This window comes from Bactrocera dorsalis, chromosome 1 (genome assembly GCF_023373825.1).
Source record: "Bactrocera dorsalis isolate Fly_Bdor chromosome 1, ASM2337382v1, whole genome shotgun sequence".
Lineage (NCBI taxonomy): Eukaryota > Metazoa > Arthropoda > Insecta > Diptera > Tephritidae > Bactrocera > Bactrocera dorsalis.
In genome coordinates, this window is record NC_064303.1 from 92314999 (window position 1) to 92339033 (window position 24035).

Here is a 24035-nt window from a genome sequence, read left to right on the forward strand (position 1 = left end):
TTCGTGCACGAGAGCGCCGTTGATGTAGCGTCAAGCGGCGAAGTGCAAGCGTGTAGACAGTGAACGAACGAATGTTACGTATACGCCCCGTCCACCACTAGCAACAGAGTTACGTATACGCAACGGTTGATATGCGCGTGCCGGTTTATCAGTTAGCATAAACTTGCCGCTACTGAAGTATTGTGAAAATCACGAGAGCGAAATGAGAATATTATGGTGTGGTAAATCAAGAAAAAACAAACAAATTTCTGCATACATATATAAATATGTGTGTGTGTGTTTGAGGTTTTAGCTATATTTATTGGAGTTATACAAATATTGCTAGAAGTATAGCAGAAGTGGAAAAGTGGGTGCATATTTATAAAGGGTGTTTTTTAGGTAAATATAATAGAATATTATTAATCTTAAAAGGATGACTTAGATACATAAATATGTATGGAATAAGCCATATTTTCTCATAAATGCTACTGTAGAATGGACAGCTTCAAATATCTTTAAAAAAAATTGTTCAAAAAACATTTAATTTTTCTATATTACCGCTTTAATATATCTAAAAGGAGCAAGAAAACTCAGAGCTTCAACGTAAAGTTTGTCGTTTTGCTGTAGTACATACTCAGAACGTTTTGCGATATTTATGTTGTTTATAGTAACTTAAAATATTCATATCATCGAAACGTGAACCTTTTCGAGCGATTATTTTTGACAACTTTTGACGTGGGTTAACTTATCAAAAAAGCAGAGAGACCAGTAAAGATACCTAGGCTTCCTTTTATATTTCGGCAATCAGAAAACTCAGAACATTTGTTTACAGTAACTTAAATATTCATCTCGATTATGTTTTACAACTTTCGACATGGATTAACACATACAAAAAAAACAGGGAAACCACTGAAGATACCCAGGTTGCCTTTTATATTTCTGGATTTAGCAACACTAGTGTTGCAATCAGAAAACTCAGAACTTTTTGACGAACGAGCGCTATTTTTATTGTTTACACTAACTTAAAATATTCATCTCGTACAACCGCGAACATTTTCGAGCGATTATTTTGACAATTTTCGACGGGGATTAACTCATCAAGAGTGCATACATGAACTTAATTTTTTTTTGAAGATGAGGTTCCATCAAGAGACGGTGTCTAACGATGGTATGGAGATTTCAATCGAGGTCTTAGATCACTCCAAAACGAATTTAGGAAAGATAGTTTAAAATCGGTTGTTGTACCGGAAAATATTTATGCTACTTATCGTGAGATTGAGAATATTATGGGCATTGGTGAGATTAGCATTCATACAACATGAACATGAATATTTGACTGTAAAAAAATTTTCACATTGAATCCCACACAATTTGTCAATCGCTCCAAAACAAAACTCGTTTCGAGTGGTCGAAAGAAATGTTAACAAAAAAGCGATTGCAGTGCTTCGAAACACGTCTATTCCATCGTGACAGGAGATTAATTGTCGATTTACGTGTATGAACCCGAAAGTAAACAGCAATGGACTGAATAGAGTTCCCAGCTGACCCAAATAAACAAAAGTTGTTCGCGCACGAGGTACTTCCAAGTAAAGGCTTGTCTGTTTTTTAAGAAAAACTGGACGTTGGACAGGAAAATCAATCGCCGAAGACGGCTCACTCTTCACCACGCCAATGCTAGCTCTGACGCATTGACTGAAACAACTGTAATTTTGAGCACTCTAAATTTCGATTTGATGAGTCATCCACCGTAAAGTCCTGTCTTGGTAACGAATGACTTCTTTTTAATCCCGTACGACACTTGAAGAGGCAGTTGACGTCACTTAATTTCAATAAGCGTCAACCATGGGCTCAGAAGTTCTCATATACAGTATCTGGGCCTTTAAAATATATAGTCCACTTTTAGCCTATAAGAGAGAAGGGGCTGCAAAGGCACTACATATTTGATCCAAGTTTTATCCTGATGTCTTCATTGGCCTCCCAGTTCCTTTTTTGATTTCATCTACTTGTTGTTTCATAGTAGCAGCTATAAATTTGTTTTAAATCGATCAGTGGTGTCTGTTTTTCATTTATTGAAAAAGTTTAAAAAATAAAAAATTATGTACTAGCCTCTCCCTGATAAAGCACGCTTCAAACATATTCCAGTGAGGTCGCAGAGCCCTTTGAAAGCACTGTCGTCTGTAAGGATCACTACTTCTTATGAACGGCATTTTATCTGGCATCGCTAAGGACCGAAACTAGTCTGTGTGTGGTACACACGCCCATCAGACTTATCTAACCTAACCTAGGATATTTTTTCGTGTTAGTTTACTCAGAATTTCTTGAAAGAAAGAAATATTACAAAAGGAAGGATTAAAAACCAAAAACTTGATTATTTCCATGTTTCACGAAAATTTGGAGGTTTTGTGAAAAAAGTCTTAAGACTAAAGTTTTACATAGATTTATTTATTACCCACAACTTTCATGTTCAAATCCGGACGTAGTATGTTCGCAAAAACGTGAAAGAGAATGTGTGAGTGATCCACTCGTCGATCCTTTTATTCCCTTTTTTGTGAGGAAGGCGGCGCACAGTGGCACCGCTCCATACATTTCTTGGAAAAAAATAGAAGGAGTGGTCGTACAACAATGAAACTTTGCAGAAACACTTCTCTGGACTAAATTAAGAAATTTTGAAAAAAATCTTGAAAACCGCCCACTGCCACACCTACCTCCCATATAACTGCAATTGCCAAAATTTTTATTTTTGGACCTAGGGACTTGAAATTCGGAACACTTCTTAATTGAGTTCTCCTGATGAAAAACTTAAACGCAAAGTGAGGATCCGTAAGTTATAAGAAGTCTATTGAAGAAATGAAATTAAAATCGATGTTACTAAAAGGGACGGTAATTGGCGGTTTTTTTTTATTGCAAGTACAGACTCGGAACTTTCATTTTTTTTATAGTATGAGGACTAAGCAAGGCAAAGCACATAAAGTTTTTTTCCATCAAAAAATGAAAAGTTGATATTTTTTAGTATAATTTTTGAAAAATTATAAAAATTAGCTTATTTTGCCAAATTCAATCAATTTTTTTTTTTATAAACAAGTAGGTGCTATATTTTCACTAAAAAATAAAAGAAAAGCTATAGCTATAAACTTACACACAAAAAAAATTCTTTATTTGGACAATAATTTTAATCTGATTTTATTGAATAACTTTCCGTCGACTTCTGTTATTTTTTTTAACTATAAAATTTCACTTTTTATAAAAAACCTTGTTGAATTTTTCTTATCCAAATATTTCTTTACAAAACAAAATCATTAAAGTTTCGAAATTGGAAAGTGGAAAAATCCTATTTTTTCCGCCGAAATGCCACTGTGCGGCGGTTTGATTTGTGTGGTGTGATTGTAGTTGGTGTACTAGTGTGTGGGTGTCGATATACTACACATCTTGTGCGTAGTGTATGTATAATGTGGATTGTAAGTGCTGATATAGTGAGTGCGGTGAAGTTTGCGTATCAGTGTTGTGAGTCTGAGTCGATGTTGTGTGTTAGCATGGTGTGTATGTTAAGGTCGAGGAATGAGGATCATCCGCTACCATTTACCTCCCGTAAATTATTTCTCCTTACATGTTTTTATTTTATCTTCCTTTCCTATTATGCTTAATCCTACCACTGCTTTTTCATTTTTTAACAATTTCAACCTCTTCTGCCCCATGTCTAATCTTACATAAAACGAACATATTTGTCTGATTTTTCAAAAGACGAATCCAATATTTCACTTGAAAAACATTTAATGAGTTTTGAGAAATATCTTTAGATCATCAAAATCCTATTTCCGGCCTCTATTTCCACATAAACTCAACATAAATTATTATGGGCTCTCACAGATAGCGTCTTTCTATTTTTCAATGACCTCAAATATTTCTAAAAATATTAGGTAAAACAAAATATACATATTTAAAGTTCATTAGGGGTATATTTTATATAAATAAATACATTCACACATGCTTATGTCCTTTCTAAGTTCATCTCAGCAACAAGCTGAGTACCAGAAATGTGTGAGATAAAAACGTGTAACTCCTGTACTCACGCTTCGGAGAAAATATGTCATTGTGCATTCGCTCATCTCCACACATTAACATAATGTATATACATATGTAAATATAAGCATGTAGATATGAGTATGTAACTGCATTACACATATGATATAACCGAAAAGCACCGTTGAGTACAGCGCGGACACCTGTAGTACAACCAAAAGCTTTTAATGGCTACAAGTGGCTTATGCAAGTAAACATTTGTGTATGTATCTAGCTACAGGTATATTAGCTTTTACAGCGTGTGTATGAATCGTTTTTACCGTTTGGTGTTTGTCAATAACTGTAACTGCAGCTTTGTTAATTTTATTTATTTTACCCTTCAATAACTTCAATATTTACATTGCTTGCAAGCAGCACGCTGTAATGACCAGTTAATCGATTTCACTTCCGAAGTTTTGGGTATATTTGTGGTAGGGGAAAATATCGAATGATTTTCAGTATGCTTTCTAATAGCAGTTTCCATTAATTTCCAATTTTTTCTGATTTTTTAATAAAAAAAGGTTATCTGAATTAAAATATCTAATAATGCCGGTCAATAATTTGGTTTAATGTAACATAAAAGGCAATAAGTCGAAAATTTTATTTTTTTGAAATAAAATTAAAGGAATTCCAGCTCCAATAATTTAAAAATCTTGACAAACACATTCTTTGTAAAATTCAAACCAATTTATTCTGTCTTGACTCAATGCGTAATAAAAAATATTGTTCTAACTTCTTTACTTCTTTTCTGGTTGTTCTTCCTTTTTACTGCTTGATGCCAAATGGAGATTCAAAGTTTAGCCAGGTCTTTTTCCGCCTAGTTTTTCTAACGGAGTGGAGGCTTTCCTCTTCTTCTGCTTCCCTCGACCTGTACTACATCGAAAACTTTCATGGGTGGAGTGTTCTCTTCCATCCGGACAACACGATCTAACCACCGCAGTTATCTTGATTCACTGAACTATGACAATGTCGCTATATGTATGTATATCTCGTACATCTCATCGTTCCATTGAATGCACTAATCGCAGAATCTTTCTCTCGAAAACTCGTAACGCTGACTTATCAAATGTTGTCATCGTCCTTGCCTCTGCAACATATAGCAGAACGGGGATGATTAGTGGCTGGTAGAATTCGGTTTTTGTTCATCGAGAGAGGACTTTACTTCGCAATTGCCTACTCAATCCGGTGTAGTATTTGTTGGCAAGAGTTATATTACGTTGAATTTCAAAGCTGACGTTGTTTCTGCTGTTAGTGCTGGTTCCAAGATAGACGAAATTAACTACAATTTCGAAGTTATGACTGCCAAATATGAAGGGCGAGCCAAGTCGCGAATGAGATGACTGTTTGTTTGGCAGGAGATATTGCGTCTTGTCCAAACACTAGACCCATTCGCATCGCTTCCTTATCCAGTCTGAAGTAAAGCAGAACAAATGGCGCGGTCAATGATTATCGGCGCATGCCAGCAGCTGTACGCTCTCATAAAAGATTGGACTTTCTCTATTCATTATTTTTTAAAGCAATAAATTGAAGAGGTCGCTTGATCGGTAGCTTTGATTTTGGTCAACGTCAGTTTAGTTATTTTATAATACAGCACACATAGACTAGGTGAAGTTCTGTGTCGTTATTTATTTCTGGAATTTATTCCCACCTTTATTCCCATTTTATTTGTTTACATTTCCATTTAGATCAAAATGGGCCTCATCACCCATAAACAGGCAATTTATCAAGTTATTGTCTTCTGGCCATAGAAGACTCAATCATTTTTTGCCAAAATTCCAGATGAATATGGTTTCTTGAACACGAACATACAGATCTCGATGGTACAGCCTACTGCGATACTTCCATATTCGACAAACATGTTTAAGAACCTCATAATGGGCCATCTGCTGTCCACTAATCCCGTCTGACGGAAATGACGGACTGCAAAGCATGGTACCGCTGCACTATCCAAACCTTATTTTCAGTATACCAAGCATTCTTTAAAAAAAACTCAAATAATAACCTACCAAATAAAAAAAAAATTAATCGCTTACTCACACAGGAAAAAAGATATCACGGTTTGTTTTTGTAGCACGATTCGTGAGCCACGCAATACATCATTTTATCAATAAAATTTGTTTTCAATTAAAAAAAATTGCACGACATATACAGACAGTCGGTTTTTAAGCTTAGTTCTATTTCAGTTACCCTAGCATTTATGGTATTCATTCATTCTTCTTATTCTTCTTATTAGATCCTATTTCTAAAACAGATATATATATATATATATGTATATATATATATATGTATATATATATATGTATATGTATGTATATATATATATATATGTATATATATATATATATATATATGCATACAACCTAAAAAAGTTCACTAAAGCCACTCTCCTTTATTACATATAATAAACCATACTCTCCACTACTTAATAAACTAATACAAATCCTTATTGCGCAATTTTCAAAAATTAAGCGAACGGAAGCGGCAGTAGATAAGTAATAAGGCATTTGCTCACCGTACTCGCAGAGGAAATTATGTTGCGGCAGAGCAAATAAGAGCGATGGAGGTAAAAATGGAAAGGTAATAGCAGTCACCCTGCAGGAAAAATGTTGATTCATGAACGTTAATAATTACTCGTTTGCATTCAAGAGAGGTATTGCAGATAGGCGTAATCATGCAACAAAGTAGCGAGGGACACCTGTGCGCTAACAAGTTTTGAAAAATGGTCGAGGGTCCGCCCTCTAAATGGTTTAATGTATACGAGTTTATCTGACAAACCGCTAGTAAGCCAAACTTGCTGAGAAGAAGTATTTTTAGTACTTTTTCATACACTCTAAAAATAGGGAAAATCAGATATTTACCGCGTCCACACTGATGCTGAAGACTACTTAAAGTGCGATAACTCAATGAGTTTCTGCGCTACAAGCATTAAATTTCACGGTCATTATGTTAGGGGCACAATAGATCTAAGGTCGCGGTGCATTACTCGTTTTAATAATCAGGGAAGGGCTTTATAGGTTCAGCTGTAAGAATTGTACAACGGGCGTGGCACCGTCCATCTTTAGAGGGAATCTCTGGAACTTTAACAATTTAAACTAAATTTGTTGTATGAATTTGTTATCTAAATATTCCTATCATACACGGTGAAAATGAGCTAAATAGGATGACAATCCCGCCTACTTTCCATATAACAAAGTTTTAAAGACCATTCGATTCTTTCACTTCACAGTAAACAAATGAAACATCAATAAAGTTATCAGAACAAAATTTCGAACAAATATATTTCATCTTACGCCCGAAAGTTTTCGACATTTCACTATAATATTTCAAGTAGCCAGACACCAAATATGTATATCTTAGTGCTCATGGCTAATTTTTTACCGAACATAACGACCAATCTGTGAGGTCTAATATTGAAAATCGGGAATAAAACAGGTCTTTCCAATGGATTGGGGGTCTTTCTCTGCTTCCTCCGGCAGGTACCGTGTCGAATATTCTCAAAGCTGGAATGTTTAAAACCATTCGCACTATGTCGTCGTATACCTCGTACAGCTCATTGTTTCAACGACTGTGGTATTCGTCGCTGCCAATGCGTAAACAACTATTAATCTTTCGCAGAACCTTGCTCTGGAAAACTCGGAACGCCAGATTTTGTCATCGTCCATACATCATATAGCAGAACGAAAATGATGAGTGACTTGAACAATTTGGTCTTTGTTCGTCGAAACAAGACTTTACTTCTCAATTGTTACGGCCAATGATATTGATGTCATCGCCGGTCGCCAGGAATTGTACACTCTTGTGGAAGATTGTAATTTCTCTATTCAGCTCTGCAGCTCGAATTATTTTCTCCAGCAGTCGATTGAAGAAGTCGCAAGATGGGGAGTCGTCTTGTCTGAAATCTCGTATAGGTCAGCTTTGCGATTAGCTTTGCGGGGATAAGAGTGCATAGCGGCATAGAGTCAGCTCCTTTATGTGTTGTCGAAGACGGTTTTAAAATCGGCGAAGAGCTGGTGTATGTCAGTCTTCCTTTCACCAGTCTTTTTCATGGCTTGGAGCATGGTGAATATCTAGTCAGTTGTTGATTTTCCAGGCCTGAAGCCACACTGATAGACTCCAATCAGTTTGTTGACTGCTATTCTTCCACACAGGGTGCTCGAGACAACTGATTTCATCCACCTAACCCATATTTTTCCTGGTGGGTAACTACTCGTAACTGCTTGTTGAATTTTCGCCAAATTATATTGGCATGGAATTGAGTTAGCTGGCGCGCAATAGGAAACAAACTTTATCAGTTTAGGATGTAGTTACCACGATTTTGCAGCGCAAATTGCTGCAGTTTTCAAATTCGAGCTTTGCAAGGCATACTGTACCTGCAAGAAAAACAAAAACAAATACTACAACGAAGAGTCTAGTGGAAGTGTAAATGCAGGAAGAGCTGTCAGTATGTATGAGTGGATGTATGTATATAGTTGTACGAGTAAGTTGTTGTAAAGCTCTCGCAGCTGAAGCGATTATGTAAGAGTTGAGGCTATGCATGTTCATAAAAAAGTATACATACATACATATACTTATACGTATATTTTCAACAATTTTGCTCAATTATTATTAATACACAAATTTGGAGAATGAAAAAATATTTTCGTTTACATCAAGATCTTCAAAGACACATATAGATGAGCATTTATTTTTGAGTACTTAGAAAATATTAATAAAAAAAAGTTAGTAGCAATATTAAAAAAGATTAAAAAAAAATAATAAAAATATTTTATTCGGTAGCTTTAAGAATTATCTGCCTGTGCGTTTGCATCTGGTGTCAATACTCTCGGTGTAAGACCCTCGGTTTTCAAAATCGATGTCATGTCAAATTGCAACAACACAATCAAGTAGGAAGTGGCCGCGCTCACCGTCTGTAATGTTTACAATTATTATTTGATAAAAATAAAATGATTTTTGGAAACACGAACTACGTTTAACTTACCGAGAAGATGAACGTGTAATCCAACGCGAACAGGCCAATGCCATTGAACTGGAAATAACCCTCCCAATGTAGAAATTGCAATGTGAACGCCTTCATTTTGTTATAGTAGATATCATTACCCAGCATAAAGGCCGGTTTCTTTTGCATAATCTCGTGTACGATCATGGCCGATTGCTTGGAGTGCGCATTCGTGTTGCAGCATAAACGCAGAACGAAGTAAGCGACCATCATGGTGGTGAAACTCCATATGACATAGAGATAGATCACATAGTCCATTAGCTCATTTTTGCCACCAACAATAAACATGACCTTGGTTTCCAGAAATATGCCGAAAATGGTGATAACAAAGCAGGCCGCCATATAAGGGACACACTGAGCGCCGAACTCGGCATTTACCAAAACGCTCAGTGAAAGTATCTTGTCGTGTAATTTGAAGAGGTTGGGCAAATTAATTTCGGAGGTCTTGCTGAAAATTTCAAAAAAAAATATAGGACTCATACAAAATTTAGGTTAGCTGTTAAATGGATTAAGTCGAGTTTAGCTGAGGTAAGAGTTTTGACTTTTCAAGATCTCTTCATTGAGGGTGTTTAGTTACGTGGCGGGTCCCAAACCCAGCGCACAACCCTCGGCAAAGATGTTTCGCCTTCGCAGTTTAGCTCGGATTCAAACGGATGTTTTTTGGCTACCCAGAGGACTCTTGGTCTAAGAGCGGAAGTCGTCAGCTGCTTGAGCCATGTATAAAAGAAGCGCTTCTGGTCACTCCCAAGTGAATGGCTCTCAGAGAACTTTCCTCACTTGCGTGAACTTCAAATGTTCTTTGGCTATTTAGAGGATACTTGGTCTAAGACCGAAAGTCGTGAGCTGATTGAGCGCTCATAGGCCTTACCTCACTTATTTGATCTTCTACACTCCATAAAGAAGAAGAGTTTTGAATACTCACAAAGAGATCATACTATTATCTACCCTTATTTCATAAAAAGTTAAAGCTTATGCTTCAAAAGTATATTTTTTTAATGAAAATATGACCTCAAATTTCTCACAAATTGCTCAAAACAAATCAAATTGTGTCCCTCAATTTAAGTCGACTTAAGCACTTTCAACATACAACCAAAAAAATGCTCTCCAAAAATACATTTTCATACACACCCATCACTTGAGCGCGTCTCATCATATTCCCCAAAGCTATACGCATCATCCGCCGAGTCATCCTCTTCGGCGAAATCACTATCATTATTGCTCAAATCATCTGATTTTGCATTTTTCTGCTGCAAACCAGCTGTTTTTCTCTTCGATAACTCACTTATAATCGCTGGACCTCTGTTGCTGTCCTTTCTCGTATCACTTTCGATATCCATAACAGCAATCGGTGAATTCTTCTTCTCACTTTCATGATTGATTTTCTCGAAGAGCACATTTAGTGTGGAGAAACGCTCCGAGATAACCGATACATAGGATGCGAACATGCCTTGTACTATGCTGCCGGCAACATATGGAAATGTGAAGACCATATTTGTTAGAAAACAATATGGACCATAGTAGCTGGAAATGAAAAGTGAAATATATTATAATTTAGTTAATAATTTTATAGAATTTTGGTGATTCATAAAATTCTTAAGGTAGTGTTGTAATTTCCAAGATGTTCATGCTCTATTCCGATTGAGAAAATACTGAATTTTAATATTCTAACTTCTAATTCTCTTCAATTTATCATGTCATAGCTAAATTCAGGAGGTCTGAACAGCAAGCACAATATCTGAATACCTCAAAAAACGGGTATACTTAACGAGAGAACACGAACCTAAGTTCTAAGAAACCATTACCTATGACTACTGAATCACAGTATCAAACATAAAACGTCAATTATAATCTAATTGTATCAGTTAATTGACTCATCGAAGATCATCTTTCAGTTTCGTTCAGAGAAAAAAGCCAAGGCTTTTCAATTTTTTTCAAATCACCTTTTTACGACCTTTACTCATTTTTTATATCCTGAATAGACATTTTATAATATGTATGTATGTTTGGCATGTTGTTTTTAAATGATCAGCGTGACAAGCTGAGACAATTTAGCCATGTCGGCCATAATATAAATACATTTCTTTTCCAAAAATCGTAGTTTTTATTTATCAAAGTTCCCTTCGAGGTCGGACCAAAGGGAGATGGGTTTCTGATGAGTGGGGCATGCAAAGAGGTGATCAGTGTCATTTGGAGACTCATTGTACGCAGGACATATATTAAATATGTTGGGGTCTATTCTGGATAAGTAGGAGTTTAACCTGCTAAGGTATCCAGAACGAAGCTGCGCAAGGGTCACTCTCGTTTCTCGCGGAAACTCGAGCCCTTCGTCTTCAATAGGCGGTGGTTTGACTACAAGTACGGCATTCACTGAGAGGAAGTCGGTGAAGGTGTTGATGACTCCACTATTAATGGCCGTCAGTGCTTGTCGGAAGTTAGTTTGGTCCGAAGTCCGGTCGGCGCATTGTTTGATGTCGTCAACGTGGTTAAGGAATGATCTCTTGATGCTCCTAGGAGTGGGTTCCGCTCCAAGCAGATGACTGCAGAGATGATTTCTGCGAAAGCAGCCCAGCAGGAACTGCTTGGAGAGGAGTTCATTAACTTAACTGGGACCATCCGTGCCTAACTATGCAAGTGTTTGAATGGAGACTACAAGAGGAATCCTGTCGTAGTCCGAAGTGCAGTATTCTGACAAGTCTTGGGCTTCCGCGTCTGCATTTCACTGCATTCAGGCGACCATATTGGTGGGGCAGTAGTTAAGGACCACCACCTGAGCATGGCTTTCGAAAAGTGCACAGTAACCCCACAGCACTTAGCATCAGAAACGTCCAGATAGTTCGTGGCCTTAATCAGAAACAGTCATTCATACAACGCAACTGGAGGACTTCGAAAAAACTACGCTCCCTCCAGAACTGAAAATGTGAACCATGAACTACCTGAGCGGTCGTCAATCATCCACACTATTTTGAGGTAAAATCTCAAAACTGAGAAGAATTAATCTCTCCGCTATTGTTAACTTCTATATCTCGAAACTCCCACAACCACCAGGGGCAGTTTCTATCATCTCGTACGCTGATAATTTCATGATATCGACGTCGCCATGGCATGTGTTCAAAGGTAAACGGCCATCGCAAACAATTTTCATTTAAATTTTTTTCCATATTATCAGTGTTATTAGAGATGGTTGGACGGTTTTTTTCGGCAACATTTCTAATAATTCACGAATCTCATTGAATTAGGTCTCTACAAATTAAACTCTCCTTAATTGATTGAGCTTATTTGGCTTGTCAGTAGAAAATAGGTCTCAATAAACCTTACCTATATACTGAAGAAATTTATACTCGAAATATATATCTTGCGAAATATAAGAAATAATAATCGTAATAGCAATTAATTGTTAAAACTTACTCGAAAATATTGCTCACATCATAGAATATTGCGAATGCGAATGTTGCCAATAGGATTATCCAAGTCACATAAAATAAGCGCTTCGTTTTTGCCACAAACAGCTTATTGCGATTACCAACCAACTGTATACACTTCTCCGATAATTCATCGATTTCATATAGTCTTTTGCCAAACTCTATGTAGAACTTCTTCTGACGCAGTAACGTCAGAAAATAAATGCTCAAATATAGAAAGCAACCCAAATGCATCAGCAGTTTACCGCTGAAGTTGCAAATACTGTTGCATTCGGCCAATTTGAAGATGCTTTGTTCGTGAAAGTTGACATAATAGTAGCAAAAGAGGTAGAAAACTGGCATAACAAGTACGATGCTATAGTCCACAATGATATTTGAGTCAAATTCCGTGCGATTGAACGGCACCAAGCCAAATAGCTATTAGAAGAGACAAGCATAATATAGATTAGAACAGGAGAAAGGAATATATAGTACACTAGAGGACCCGCTTACGTTTTACTGTGGCTGATACATAGATAGTACTACTAATACCATCTATATGATTTCTATTAGTTAGATTATAAATATTATTTAAGGAAGAATCGCATTTTTTGTGAAGCAACTTGTGTTAGTTTACAAAAAAATGAATCATAAAGAATTTCGTCCGTTAAGAAAGAATTGGTTTTTGGGGTAAAAATACTATTGAATTTGGGCTGTGCATCAGTGAAATCAATCGAGTCCAATCGACTGTCAGCCTAGTGGACTGCATATGTATTAAGAAACGGTTCTCAAGCGTGGAAAGACAAAAAAATCGGCTGGCAAGGTTATGGTATCAGTCTTTTGGGATGTCCGTGGTATATTATTCATCGAATGATAAATGAGCCAGTTTTAATCCATTGCATTGTGTATTTGATTGCAGTTATATTCTACCATTCCTAATATTTAGCAGTTTTATAATTTTCAGGAAGGATCAGTTTGAAATTGTATGCATATATTTATTCAGCGTTCCCGTTTAAATATTGCATTGCTCTGTGCAATGCTTCGAAAAGATTTCTGTATATCTCAAATTTTAATAGACCTTTTTATCAACACTTCAGTTATTCCATTATTTTTTTATGCCAGACCTTTTGCAATTGTAAATTGCCTGTCAAGATACCCCCTCCAATAGTTACAGGTATGAAAAAATTGTTATAGCTACCCATAGATGTATTGAATGACCCAATTTATTACTTAAGAACGAAAAACTCTGTCCACAATATGAAAACGTGATCTACAGTTGTCGCCTTTTACTTTGGTATCGTTTTGTTTAATTCACTTTTACGCCAATTTAAGGTTTGAATATTGGATACTGCGATGGTAGCGCCATCTATCGGTGAAACATTTAAAATTAGCAATTAATTACAAATGAAAAATTAATTTTAAAAAAAATTTTCCAGTGGACCAAATTGTAAATCTAAACCATTCTCGAATCTCCTTTAACATACACACAAAATTTCATCAAAATCGGTTCATCCGTTTAGGAGCAGTTCAAATGCAAACACACGGTCAGAAGATTTATATATATAAAGATGACTAAAGCTGTTTTGATTTTCTCAAAACGTGCAGAGTGGCGGATCGAATAGGCAAGTGGTATAAATAGTATAAAATATACTACTATAGGCTAAAAATTATTCAAAACCTATGTCGATCCCCCTTGGCCGCAATACACTTGTGCTAACGCGTTTTTCTAATCTATGAAACAGTTGTTTTAGTGAATTTCCAAAATAGCCTTCAATGCGCTTAGTGATTCTGGTTTAATGTACTCAGTTGACTCAAAACGGTTTCTCCGGAGTGGCCGTTTGAGTTTGCTGAATAGGCAGAAGTCACACGGAGCTAAATCAGATGAATATGGTGGTTGCGGCACGATATTGTTGAAAAATTTAGAGAAAAACTCACGAAGAATCATTGCAGATGCGACGGTGCCTTATCGTGGAGCAAAAACCAAGAGTTGTCATACAATAATTCCCACCTCTGTTTACGAAAGCTTCGCTTTATCACTCAAATGATATTCCTTTTTGACAGTTTGGCTGGTCGGAAGGAATGCGGAGTGCACCACATCTCAATAATCGAAGAAATCTTTCAACAAAACCATGATTTTTGGCCTGTTTTGACGTGGTTTAATCTCACCTTTGTCACGAGATGGAAGATTCATTACTAGTAATAACCCGTTTCAAGACATCCTGGTAGTCGGAAAGCATTGTTTCACAGACGTTAGCGAGACACTGTCTTTCAAAAAAATTGAGTGATTTTGGAACCTACCAACCTTATACATTTCTTATGCCCAAATGATCTATCAAAAAGGGTTTCACTGATCCTCCCGATGTTCCAACAATGCCAGCAGGATCTCTGACTGTTAATCGTCGATTCTCAAGCACCAATTTCTTTATTTTATTGAATTTAAACGATTAGTATCGACGTGTGAAATTAAAATGTCACAAATTATTTGCATGAAGCATTCCGATTATCGGCAACGTTGGCTCTATCCTCAGTTTTAAGAAAATGTGGACCATTAACATCTTCGGTATTTAAACAACTTCATGATATAAACTTTTCTTGAAAAAGGGGAGCTGAATTTCCTGTCCGCTTTATTAAAATTTGCACACCCAAAAACAATTCGGTACTGTGTTGAAATGGATAAGAAGGAAATTCGCTTGTTGATAAAATATTGCCTTTTGAAGGGGGAACTTCAACTGAACAAAAAGCTTTATGACGAGTGTCTGGATACTATTTCAGGAAAATCAACCATCAAGGTATGCTAAGATTAAACGTGGTTAAATGAGCACCGAGGACGAGGAAGGCAATGTACGTCCAAAAAAAAGGTTACTACCGTCGAAAGCATCAAAAAAGTCCACAAATGACATTGAGGTTAAAATGTGCGAGATAGCAGGCACTCTAAAGATATCAACTGTACATGTAGATCATATCACTGACGAATATTTGGGTATGAGAAAGCTCTATGCAAAGTGGGTGCCGCACGAGCTCACTTTTGCTCAAAAACAACAACGAATTGCATTGGTGATTCGGAGCAGTGTTTGGAGAAGTTCAAGCGTAATACGCCCGAGTTTCTGCGTCGATATCATTTCACTTCGCAATCCAATCGATAGTGAACCAAGTGGACTGCATACGATGAACCCGCTCCAAAGCGTGGAAAAACGCAATAATCGGCTGGCAAGGTCATGACGACTGTGTTTAGGTATGCGCATGGAATAATTTTTATTAAATACTTTGAAAAATAAAGGACAATCAACAGCGACTATTACAAAGCGTTATTGGACAGTTTGAAAGACGAAATCGGCGCAAAACGGCCGCTTCTGGAGAAAAAGAAAGTGCTGGTTCATCAAGACAATGCAGCGTGTGACAAGTCGGTGAACACGATGACAAAACTCCAAGAATTAGGCTTCGAATTGCTTCCGCATCCACCGTATTTTCCATATCCGGCCTCCAGCGACTATTTCCTGTTGAAGAAGAAATTTTCGTCGAATGAAGGGGTGGTCGCCGAAACTGAATTCTATTTTAAAGCAAAACGAAAAGCAGTTTAGCCAACAACATATGTTTTACTACAGAAGACCGGGGTCTTTTGAAATGATCTGTTAGTTAAACACAAAAATTCTGACAATTGCGACTGAAAACAACAATAAGAGAAAATGAGTACTCCATGCCTCTCTCACTAGTTCTACTGTCACATTCTCCACATTCACTGACACTTCTCGTAAGTCAAATCCGATTATATTTATTATCCGCATCCGTTTAAAGATATTTACAATAACCATTTTGCGATTTAGTAGTCTTTGGTCATCGAAATAATTTTAGAACAAAAGTAACAGTCACTCGAATCCGCAATAAAAAAGCAATTATTTTTTTTTTATTCATAATATAGAATTTTCTCCATCCTTTTTTAATTTACCAATGAAAAAATTTGCAGCAATAAATTCATTTTCCGCTATTTTACTCCAACTTGCGACCACTCAACTATACTCTCCACAATTCACTGTTATATTCGCTTAAAGGACATTAGACTTAATCTAATTTTATGTTCGGATAATTTACACACGACTTAATACGAATGAAATTATTGTTATACAAGTGCTAGATAATAATATAACAACAACAAAAATATTGAGCTATCAGTTCAAAACAATGAGCGATAATATCTATTCAATCAACCTGAACGACACAAGGATCTCAATTAGTTTAATAAGAATATACACAGTGAGAAATTATTTAGCGGTAAACATTAGCTTCAGTAATAATTACTGTAATATGGTGTCTATTACTTAATTAGAATAATAGCTCTCTATAGGTATTAGGTCCATAAATTTGGAACTTTTACCAATGCGGTTTATCGATATTGATTCCAAAAAAATACTCTAATATAATAATAGCACTAAAAATTTTCAACTTTGACAATTTATTCTAAAAGCCCGAAAAAGGAATCGAATTTATTTTATCAACTCCTATTAGAAACCTTTTTAAGTGTATAAAATATACATTCTTCTAAAGACATTTTGTTACAAAATGGCGGCTATAGGGTCTTAATTCGGAATCATCTTTTTCAAGACCACCTCGATTGTCTATGGTAATTCTAGGCACTATTGAGTTGATTATCTCACTAATCTACTACATTTAAGAAGATTTTGTCATACAAAAAGAACACTTGTTCAACTCGTCACCAAAGATATTTGAAGCTAATCTATTCTGGCAATGTCTAGAGATATTGTCAACCTCCCGCGAGTCACATTCTGTCTCCTTTTCGCGCTCTATACAGGACACTGCAGGCTCAGGAAGCACTTGTCCAACACGGGCATAGTCTCTTGCGCAATGCGATATGGAACAGGAAGCTTCAGAACAACTGATTCTGGTTTGACCAGCAGTTTGTGGAAGCAGGCTGAAGATCTATCTATCTATTATTTTATCTATCTATTATTTAAGGGAACTAAAAAAGTTGGACCATCTAGACTCTGGAATAAGCTTTAGCAGCGAATTCTTCTTCTTTACTGGCGTAGACACCGCTTACGCGATTATAGCCGAGTCAACAACAGCGCGCCAGTCGTTTCTTCTCTTCGCTACGTGGCGCCAATTGGATATTCCAAGCGAAGCCAGGTCCTTCTCCACTTGGCCCTTCAAACGGAGTGGAGATCTTCCTTTGCTTTCAGAGCTGGAGTGTTTTCGTCCATTCGGACAACATGACCTAGCCAGCGTAGCTAGAGTATTACATACTCTAAAAATTTCATTCAGAATCTCTAAATAACTATTTCAAACAGTGGTGGTATTCTTCAAATTAAAAGAACTAGAAAATTCAATTCTCCTAAGAGATACCTTTCATCACACATCAATTTAAATCATATCATTCCTAATCATTTTAAGAGGCGTCATTAGCATTTGAATCTATCCAAAATATGCAACCTTCTTATATTAAACAACATGGAATGTGAAGTAATTATCAATTTCTTAACTGGGAACCGTGAAGTCACCGCAATATACGCGTTGCAAAACATGAGTCCACAAGCGGACTTCAAACGGGCTTACGAGCTGCAATGACGGGCAAAGTGGGACTGTCTAACCGTATTCAATTTCTGGTAGTTTCTTTCTAAACAAAGCTCAAAACATAAACCCATTTTTCGATCAAATCGTCTAAGCTATAGTCCCTCCAACATTTATCTGCTTCAATACGTGAAGAACTGACCCGGTGATCAGGACCCCTGGGTCAAATGAAACTTTCTGTGACCAAGAAGATTAAGGTATCGACTGGTAAATCAAAACTTTTCAATACTTCCATTTATTAAGTACCGATTTCTAATACAAATATACATATATTTTATGATGAATTGTGAATTTCCGACCATTTCGGTACCTGCTTTAAGCCCCAGATTGGCATTATGCAGATGGTAAAGATGAAACCTCCACCGAGTAGAATGAAATCAAGATTGCTTATTGGGTATTTTGGTGGACCAGCTCTAGTGGCCTCATATGCGCGCTTAAATATTCCGTTTCGCATTGCTTGCGGCTGAACCGCAGATAATATGGAACGCGCCACGTATTTATGCAACATTTGCCAAATTTTCGTCTCTGTTTTCTGTAGCAGACTTTTAAACAATAATTTATGATGTGTAAAGCTGTGAAAACTAATTTGAAATATTGACAGCTGATTTTCAATGAAGATATGTTTTCAAGATTCGGTAGCTTACCTCAGTATTTTCTGTTGACTCATGCCGAATGGCAATTATTTTTCATTATTTTTGAGATATTTGTTTATGAAATCGGAAAGGCATTACAAATTCTCGGCACTTTGCTGACAGCCTTCCACGTAATAGTGCTCTGACACTGACTGAGGTCAAAATTTGAACCATTAGTCAGGTCTGTCAGAGAACATTAAATATATTTAAACGTTCTCTGAGTATAGGTCATATCCCTTATAATTGAAACAAAAGCATTAGAAACAGAAATTGTTTAGGTCTCTATTCGTATGACTTCAGATTTCGACGGATACACACTATTATCATTATAGACTTTATATGTATGTATGTACATACTGATTTAAAAATAACCACGAGATAAAAATAACCATTTATATCAAGTGTGGTAATTCGTGTATCCGAACACTTTGCATTGGCATTATGTACCTCTAGACTTAATTTTTTATTTAAAATTTTTTTTTTTTTTATACTAGCACTGATCAATAAATCTCTAAAAAAAATCTCTTAACATACCAAGGAAACGTTGATCTGGCAACTCCACAATTGACAGCTAATTTAGAAATCATGTGGCAACATTCCAAAGTACTAGTTGTCAGCTGATTTTCTATGTTTTCGGTGTCAATCAGAAAGTTTTTTTGTCACAGCAAATTTTTGGCTTTCGCAGCAACAAACCTCATATATACTGTGAACAAACGCTTTGGAATCGCTTTGTGGAATTGCAGTTTATTGGAGTGTAGCCGCAGCCGTTGCTTTTTAGTAGCATTGTACGCTTAAAAAAATAACAAAAAGTACGTAAAATGGATTCGAACAACTCAAGCGCGGCTTCAGCTGATTTGAATGGTGCAAGCACTAGTACAAATGGAAATCCAGCCACAACACCAAAAACAAGTTAGTGTATAAATTAAAAAATCGAAAAACTTAAATGGGTGAGGTGTCAAAGAGCTTTTTAATGAAAATTCATGCTTGCGGAAACGACCGTGAATGCATTTCATACACGTTTAATACACATACTTAATTTAATAGATGCGTATGTGCAAGAAAGCTACGGCATCCGCCAAACAGCTGTGCTCTTAAATGAAAAAAAGCTATGGCATGTTTATTTTATTATGTCTAACGTGCATACATACATATTCCATAACTCATATGTATGTGCATGTACACAATAGTAAATATTACGCCACACGCTCTTGCGATACATGTGCACAATGTATGTATGTAGCTTTTGCGGCAGCGGTCTAAGCTCTGATTTTGGCGAATGAGTTTGCAAGATTTTGTAATATCATTATTGGCGGACGTCTATTGTAATTTTGTTATTGCTTACAGATGGCAACGGCCCCTGCAGAGGTGACGATTCATGGGAAGAAATCACCATTGATGTACCATGGGGTACTGTAGCTGGTATGTTATCTTGTTATCTAAAGTGTGGGATTGATTATAGTTTTAGATAAACATTGTAGTTTACAAATATCGCAAATCGCGTTTACAACCAACTAGTTTCGGTTATTTTTGTTTTTATTTTTGATACCTGTGACAAATGAATATAAAGTGCTACGCTCCAATATACATATGTAAACAAATCGATTTGAAAGGCTTGATAATTTAATTTATATGTTTAGAAAGTCATATATACTAAAGAAACGTAGCAGGCGGCTTTTATAAATATATAATGCGCTATTTGTAATGTATTACTTAAATATAATTTTTTGCAATCGCGGTGACTTATGTTTCCGCTTAAGTTTAATAAGTTTTTCAGCTTTTGCTGAGTTAAAACACTAAGAAAACAATGAATTGTTTTTTTAAATATAATTATTGTCCGCTTTTTTTGTTGAATATGTACAACAAAAAATACATGTACAAACGTGCTTGCATACATAAGCATTGATTTCTTTCACATTCTTGAAATTTTTTTGAATGGCGCTATATTTATACTGATAATAGCCAGACTATGGTATTAGTCATTTGTCCGTAACGACATTTGTTTGATTAAAAGAGTGTTCAGTGTTAAAATTTGAAAACTAACAGTGCCTTTTTGATTTCCATGGTTATTTACTTTAATCCGTGAAATATATGTATGTATTTGGTTTCATTTCGAAGTTGCGAATAGGTAAAACTGGTTTTTGTGTCACAGTTGCATATTATTAGCCAAAACATGACTATGCTATGTATAGTAAAGTAATCAAAATTTCATATCTATTTAAAAATACTTTATTGCTATAAGTATGTATGCAGGTGCGCTTATTAATCTTTCTTTATCTGTTCGAAAATGGTGATAAGCAACTCAGTGATTTTCTTTGTCATATTGCGAATAATAGTTAAACGTAAGGCCAATTTAGGGAGTGCTGCCGGTGTTTTCTGAAACGTTAATGTGTAAATAGTTATATGGCAAAGTGTTAAAATTATTTACTAACAAATATACATATATAAACACTATTTCCTTATTTGTCGTGCAAATATATGTAAATAACAAATGAATACAAATAAATTAAAAAATTACGTAATAATGTAAACAAAAATTGTAAACACTGCACTCAAGGTTTAAAAGTGATTTTTTTTTTATTATTATATTTTTTATTTGTTTCTTTCTTTTTTTTAATTTTCTTTTTTAATTTTCTCATTTCTTTTATGTTTATGATTTTTTTTAACTTTTTTAACGTTTTTAATTTTTTAACGTTTCTATTTTTTTTTATTAATTTTTATATAGTACATACATATGTATGTATGTATGTATTATTTAAAGTATAAAATTATTTTTTTTTAATTTTAATTTATTTATCGTAATAGTTTGATTTTCAATAATTTTGTTTTTAATTCTCATAATTGTTCTATTTATTATAATTTTTTTTATACTTTTTTTAATCTTCAAACTATTTTTGTTTTTGATACTTTTTTTTAATTTTTCATTTTGTTTAATTGATTTTTTTTTATTTAATTAATTTTTTTTATTTAATTAATTTTTTTTTATTTAATTAATTTTTTTATTTAATTATTTTTTTTTTATTTAACTAATTTATTGTTTTATTTAATTTATTTATTTTTATTTATTTATGTTTTTTTATTTATTTATTTTTATCTATTATTTTTTTTATTATTAAATTAGTTTTTTAATTTATTCATACATATTTTTACATATCTATTTTTTTTTTTGCAATTAAAAATTGTGTGTTGCGTGAAATTAGTTTTTATATGTATGTGTGAACGTTTTATAATCAATAAAATAATATCGATAAAAATTTGTGTATTACATTCCTATCGCCACTTGCAGGCAAATGGTGGGGTCCACGTAATCGTCAGCCAGTACTAGCGTTTCATGGTTGGCAAGACAATGCCGGCACATTCGATCGCCTGTGTCCACTGCTACCCGCACACATTCCAATACTCTGCATTGATCTACCAGGACATGGCAAATCTTCACATTATCCCAAGGGTATGCAGTATTTCATCTTTTGGGATGGCATTTGTCTAATACGGCGCATCGTGCGTCTCTATGGCTGGGAAAATGTTACGTTGTTGGGTCATTCAATGGGCGGCGCCCTCACATTCATGTATGCAGCTAGCTTTCCTGAAGAAGTAGATAAACTCATCAACATTGATATAGCTGGACCGACAGTGCGTGGTGTCGAACGTATGGCAGCCACTACTGGCTGGGCTTTAGATAAATTTCTGGATTATGAAAATTTACCCATACAAAAACTACCATGCTATAGTTATGAAGAGATGATCAAATTAGTTTTAGATGCCTATGATGGTTCGGTGGATGAGAAGTCTGTGAAAGTGTTAATGCGACGTGGCATGATGCCAGTGCCACCGGAAGTGCAGAAGGATGGCTTTAACTTCGTCCGAGATTTACGCTTGAAAGTGAGTTTACTGGGCATGTTCACAATGGAGCAAGTACTGGCCTATGCGAAGCAGATACGCTGTAAAGTACTCAATATACGCGCAGAACCTGGTATGAATTTCCAAAATCCCCAATTCTATGCGGAAGTAATTGAAACGATGCGAAAGCATGCAAAATTGGTGATATTCGAGAAAGTACCTGGCACGCATCACTTGCATTTGGTAACGCCAGAGCGAGTGGCGCCCATTATTAGTGATTTTATACTGAAGTCATAAGTGTGACTGTCTGACATAGTGGAGGCTTTAAGCTACTTACATATAAAAATATTAAAACATACATACATATTAATAAGAGACGAAACTAAACGAAATAGTCAACAAAATGCTTATACAAGTCATAGTAATTGTGTGTATAATGAGGTTTTTTGAAATTAATTGTCACAAGTGCAGGCACGAATCAAGTATTAAATATTTGTACTACAGAATGTGTATGAAAAATGCGTTCAACCGAAATTCGAAAACATTAAACACGATTTAAAATAATTAAAACATTGTAATTTTGAAAGCTGCGTTTAGATTGCAATGTCTTAAGTATTCTAAATTTATTTATTGTTTTTGTTAATTCCGCTTGTTTGTATGTATGTCACTGATGCTATATCGTAGTTTACAAAAACTATAGTTACTAAAAAATTTATGAGGGTAATAGGTACTGCAAAATTTCCATTTCTATATATTAAAGAAAATATTTTCAACAGAAAAAATGCTAATGAACAAAATAAAATGCTACATAAGTAAAAACGAACGCAAAAATAATTTATTAATAAACAATAAGAAATAGCTAGTATATGACAGTTCCCACGACGGACGTGTCTACGTCACCGAAACGGATATATTCGGACTGGGCGTAGAAAGACATCTTCATGAAATTCGATTTACATTAATGCCCAAGGCAATAGAACAATCTCCGAATATTTTGTTTTTTAGATCAGACTACTATATTATATAGCTACCATACAAACTGACTGATCAAAATTCAGTCTTTGCATTGAAAACTTTTTTATTTGACGAGATATATTCACGAAATTTTGGTATGGATTACTTCCCAAGGCAACGATAAAACCTGCGAAGAAATTTATCTTACCGGACTACTATATCATATAGCTACCATACAAACTGACCGAGCAAAATCCAGTTTTTGTATAGAAAACTTTTTTATTTGACGAGATATCTTTACCAAATTTGGTGTGGATTATTATTCATAATCCATGCCATAATCTCCGAAGAAATTGATCTTTTCGAACTATCATAGCATATAGCTACCATACCAACTGAAAGATCAGAATTAAGTTCTTGTAAGGAAAACTTTTTTATTTGACGAGATATCTTCTTGAAATTTTTTCACAGAATACTGCTCAAAGCAACGTTACAATCTCCGAACAAATTCATCAGTTCGGGCCTTTATAGTATATAGCTGTCATACAAACTGATTGATCAAATTCAAGACAAATATATTTTTGTACGCTTTTATGCTATAAAAAA

The 24035-nt window shown here is 35.3% G+C and overlaps 2 protein-coding genes and 1 long non-coding RNA gene across 4 annotated transcripts; 1 reads left to right on the forward strand and 2 right to left on the reverse strand.

Annotated features, from left to right (window-relative positions):
* Positions 1 to 8735: 8735 nt before the first annotated feature.
* On the reverse strand, positions 8736 to 16510 carry LOC105223522 (gustatory and pheromone receptor 33a). The gene is made up of 5 exons (XM_049446826.1): positions 16373 to 16510; positions 12437 to 12867; positions 10160 to 10552; positions 9014 to 9479; positions 8736 to 8942 (listed from the first exon to the last, which is right to left on the reverse strand). Exons 1-5 carry the CDS (start codon positions 16400 to 16402, stop codon positions 8814 to 8816), a joined length of 1449 nt encoding a protein of 482 aa, XP_049302783.1. The 5' UTR covers positions 16403 to 16510; the 3' UTR covers positions 8736 to 8813.
* A 1716-nt stretch (positions 16511 to 18226) lies between these two features.
* LOC109579381 (uncharacterized) lies at positions 18227 to 19162 on the reverse strand. The gene is made up of 2 exons (XR_007421406.1): positions 18654 to 19162; positions 18227 to 18590 (listed from the first exon to the last, which is right to left on the reverse strand). It is a non-coding gene; the product is annotated as an uncharacterized LOC109579381 (long non-coding RNA).
* Positions 19163 to 19318: 156 nt separating this feature from the next.
* LOC105223511 (probable serine hydrolase) lies at positions 19319 to 23298 on the forward strand. 2 transcript variants are annotated; one of them, XM_049446831.1, is made up of 3 exons: positions 19319 to 19550; positions 19986 to 20060; positions 21925 to 23298. In XM_049446831.1, exons 1-3 carry the CDS (start codon positions 19460 to 19462, stop codon positions 22770 to 22772), a joined length of 1014 nt encoding a protein of 337 aa, XP_049302788.1. In that variant the 5' UTR covers positions 19319 to 19459; the 3' UTR covers positions 22773 to 23298. The 2 variants fall into 2 exon arrangements, with proteins under 2 accessions (XP_049302788.1, XP_049302789.1); XM_049446832.1 differs by lacking the exons at positions 19319 to 19550; positions 19986 to 20060 and adding an exon at positions 21007 to 21029.
* The last annotated feature ends 737 nt before the right edge of the window (positions 23299 to 24035 follow it).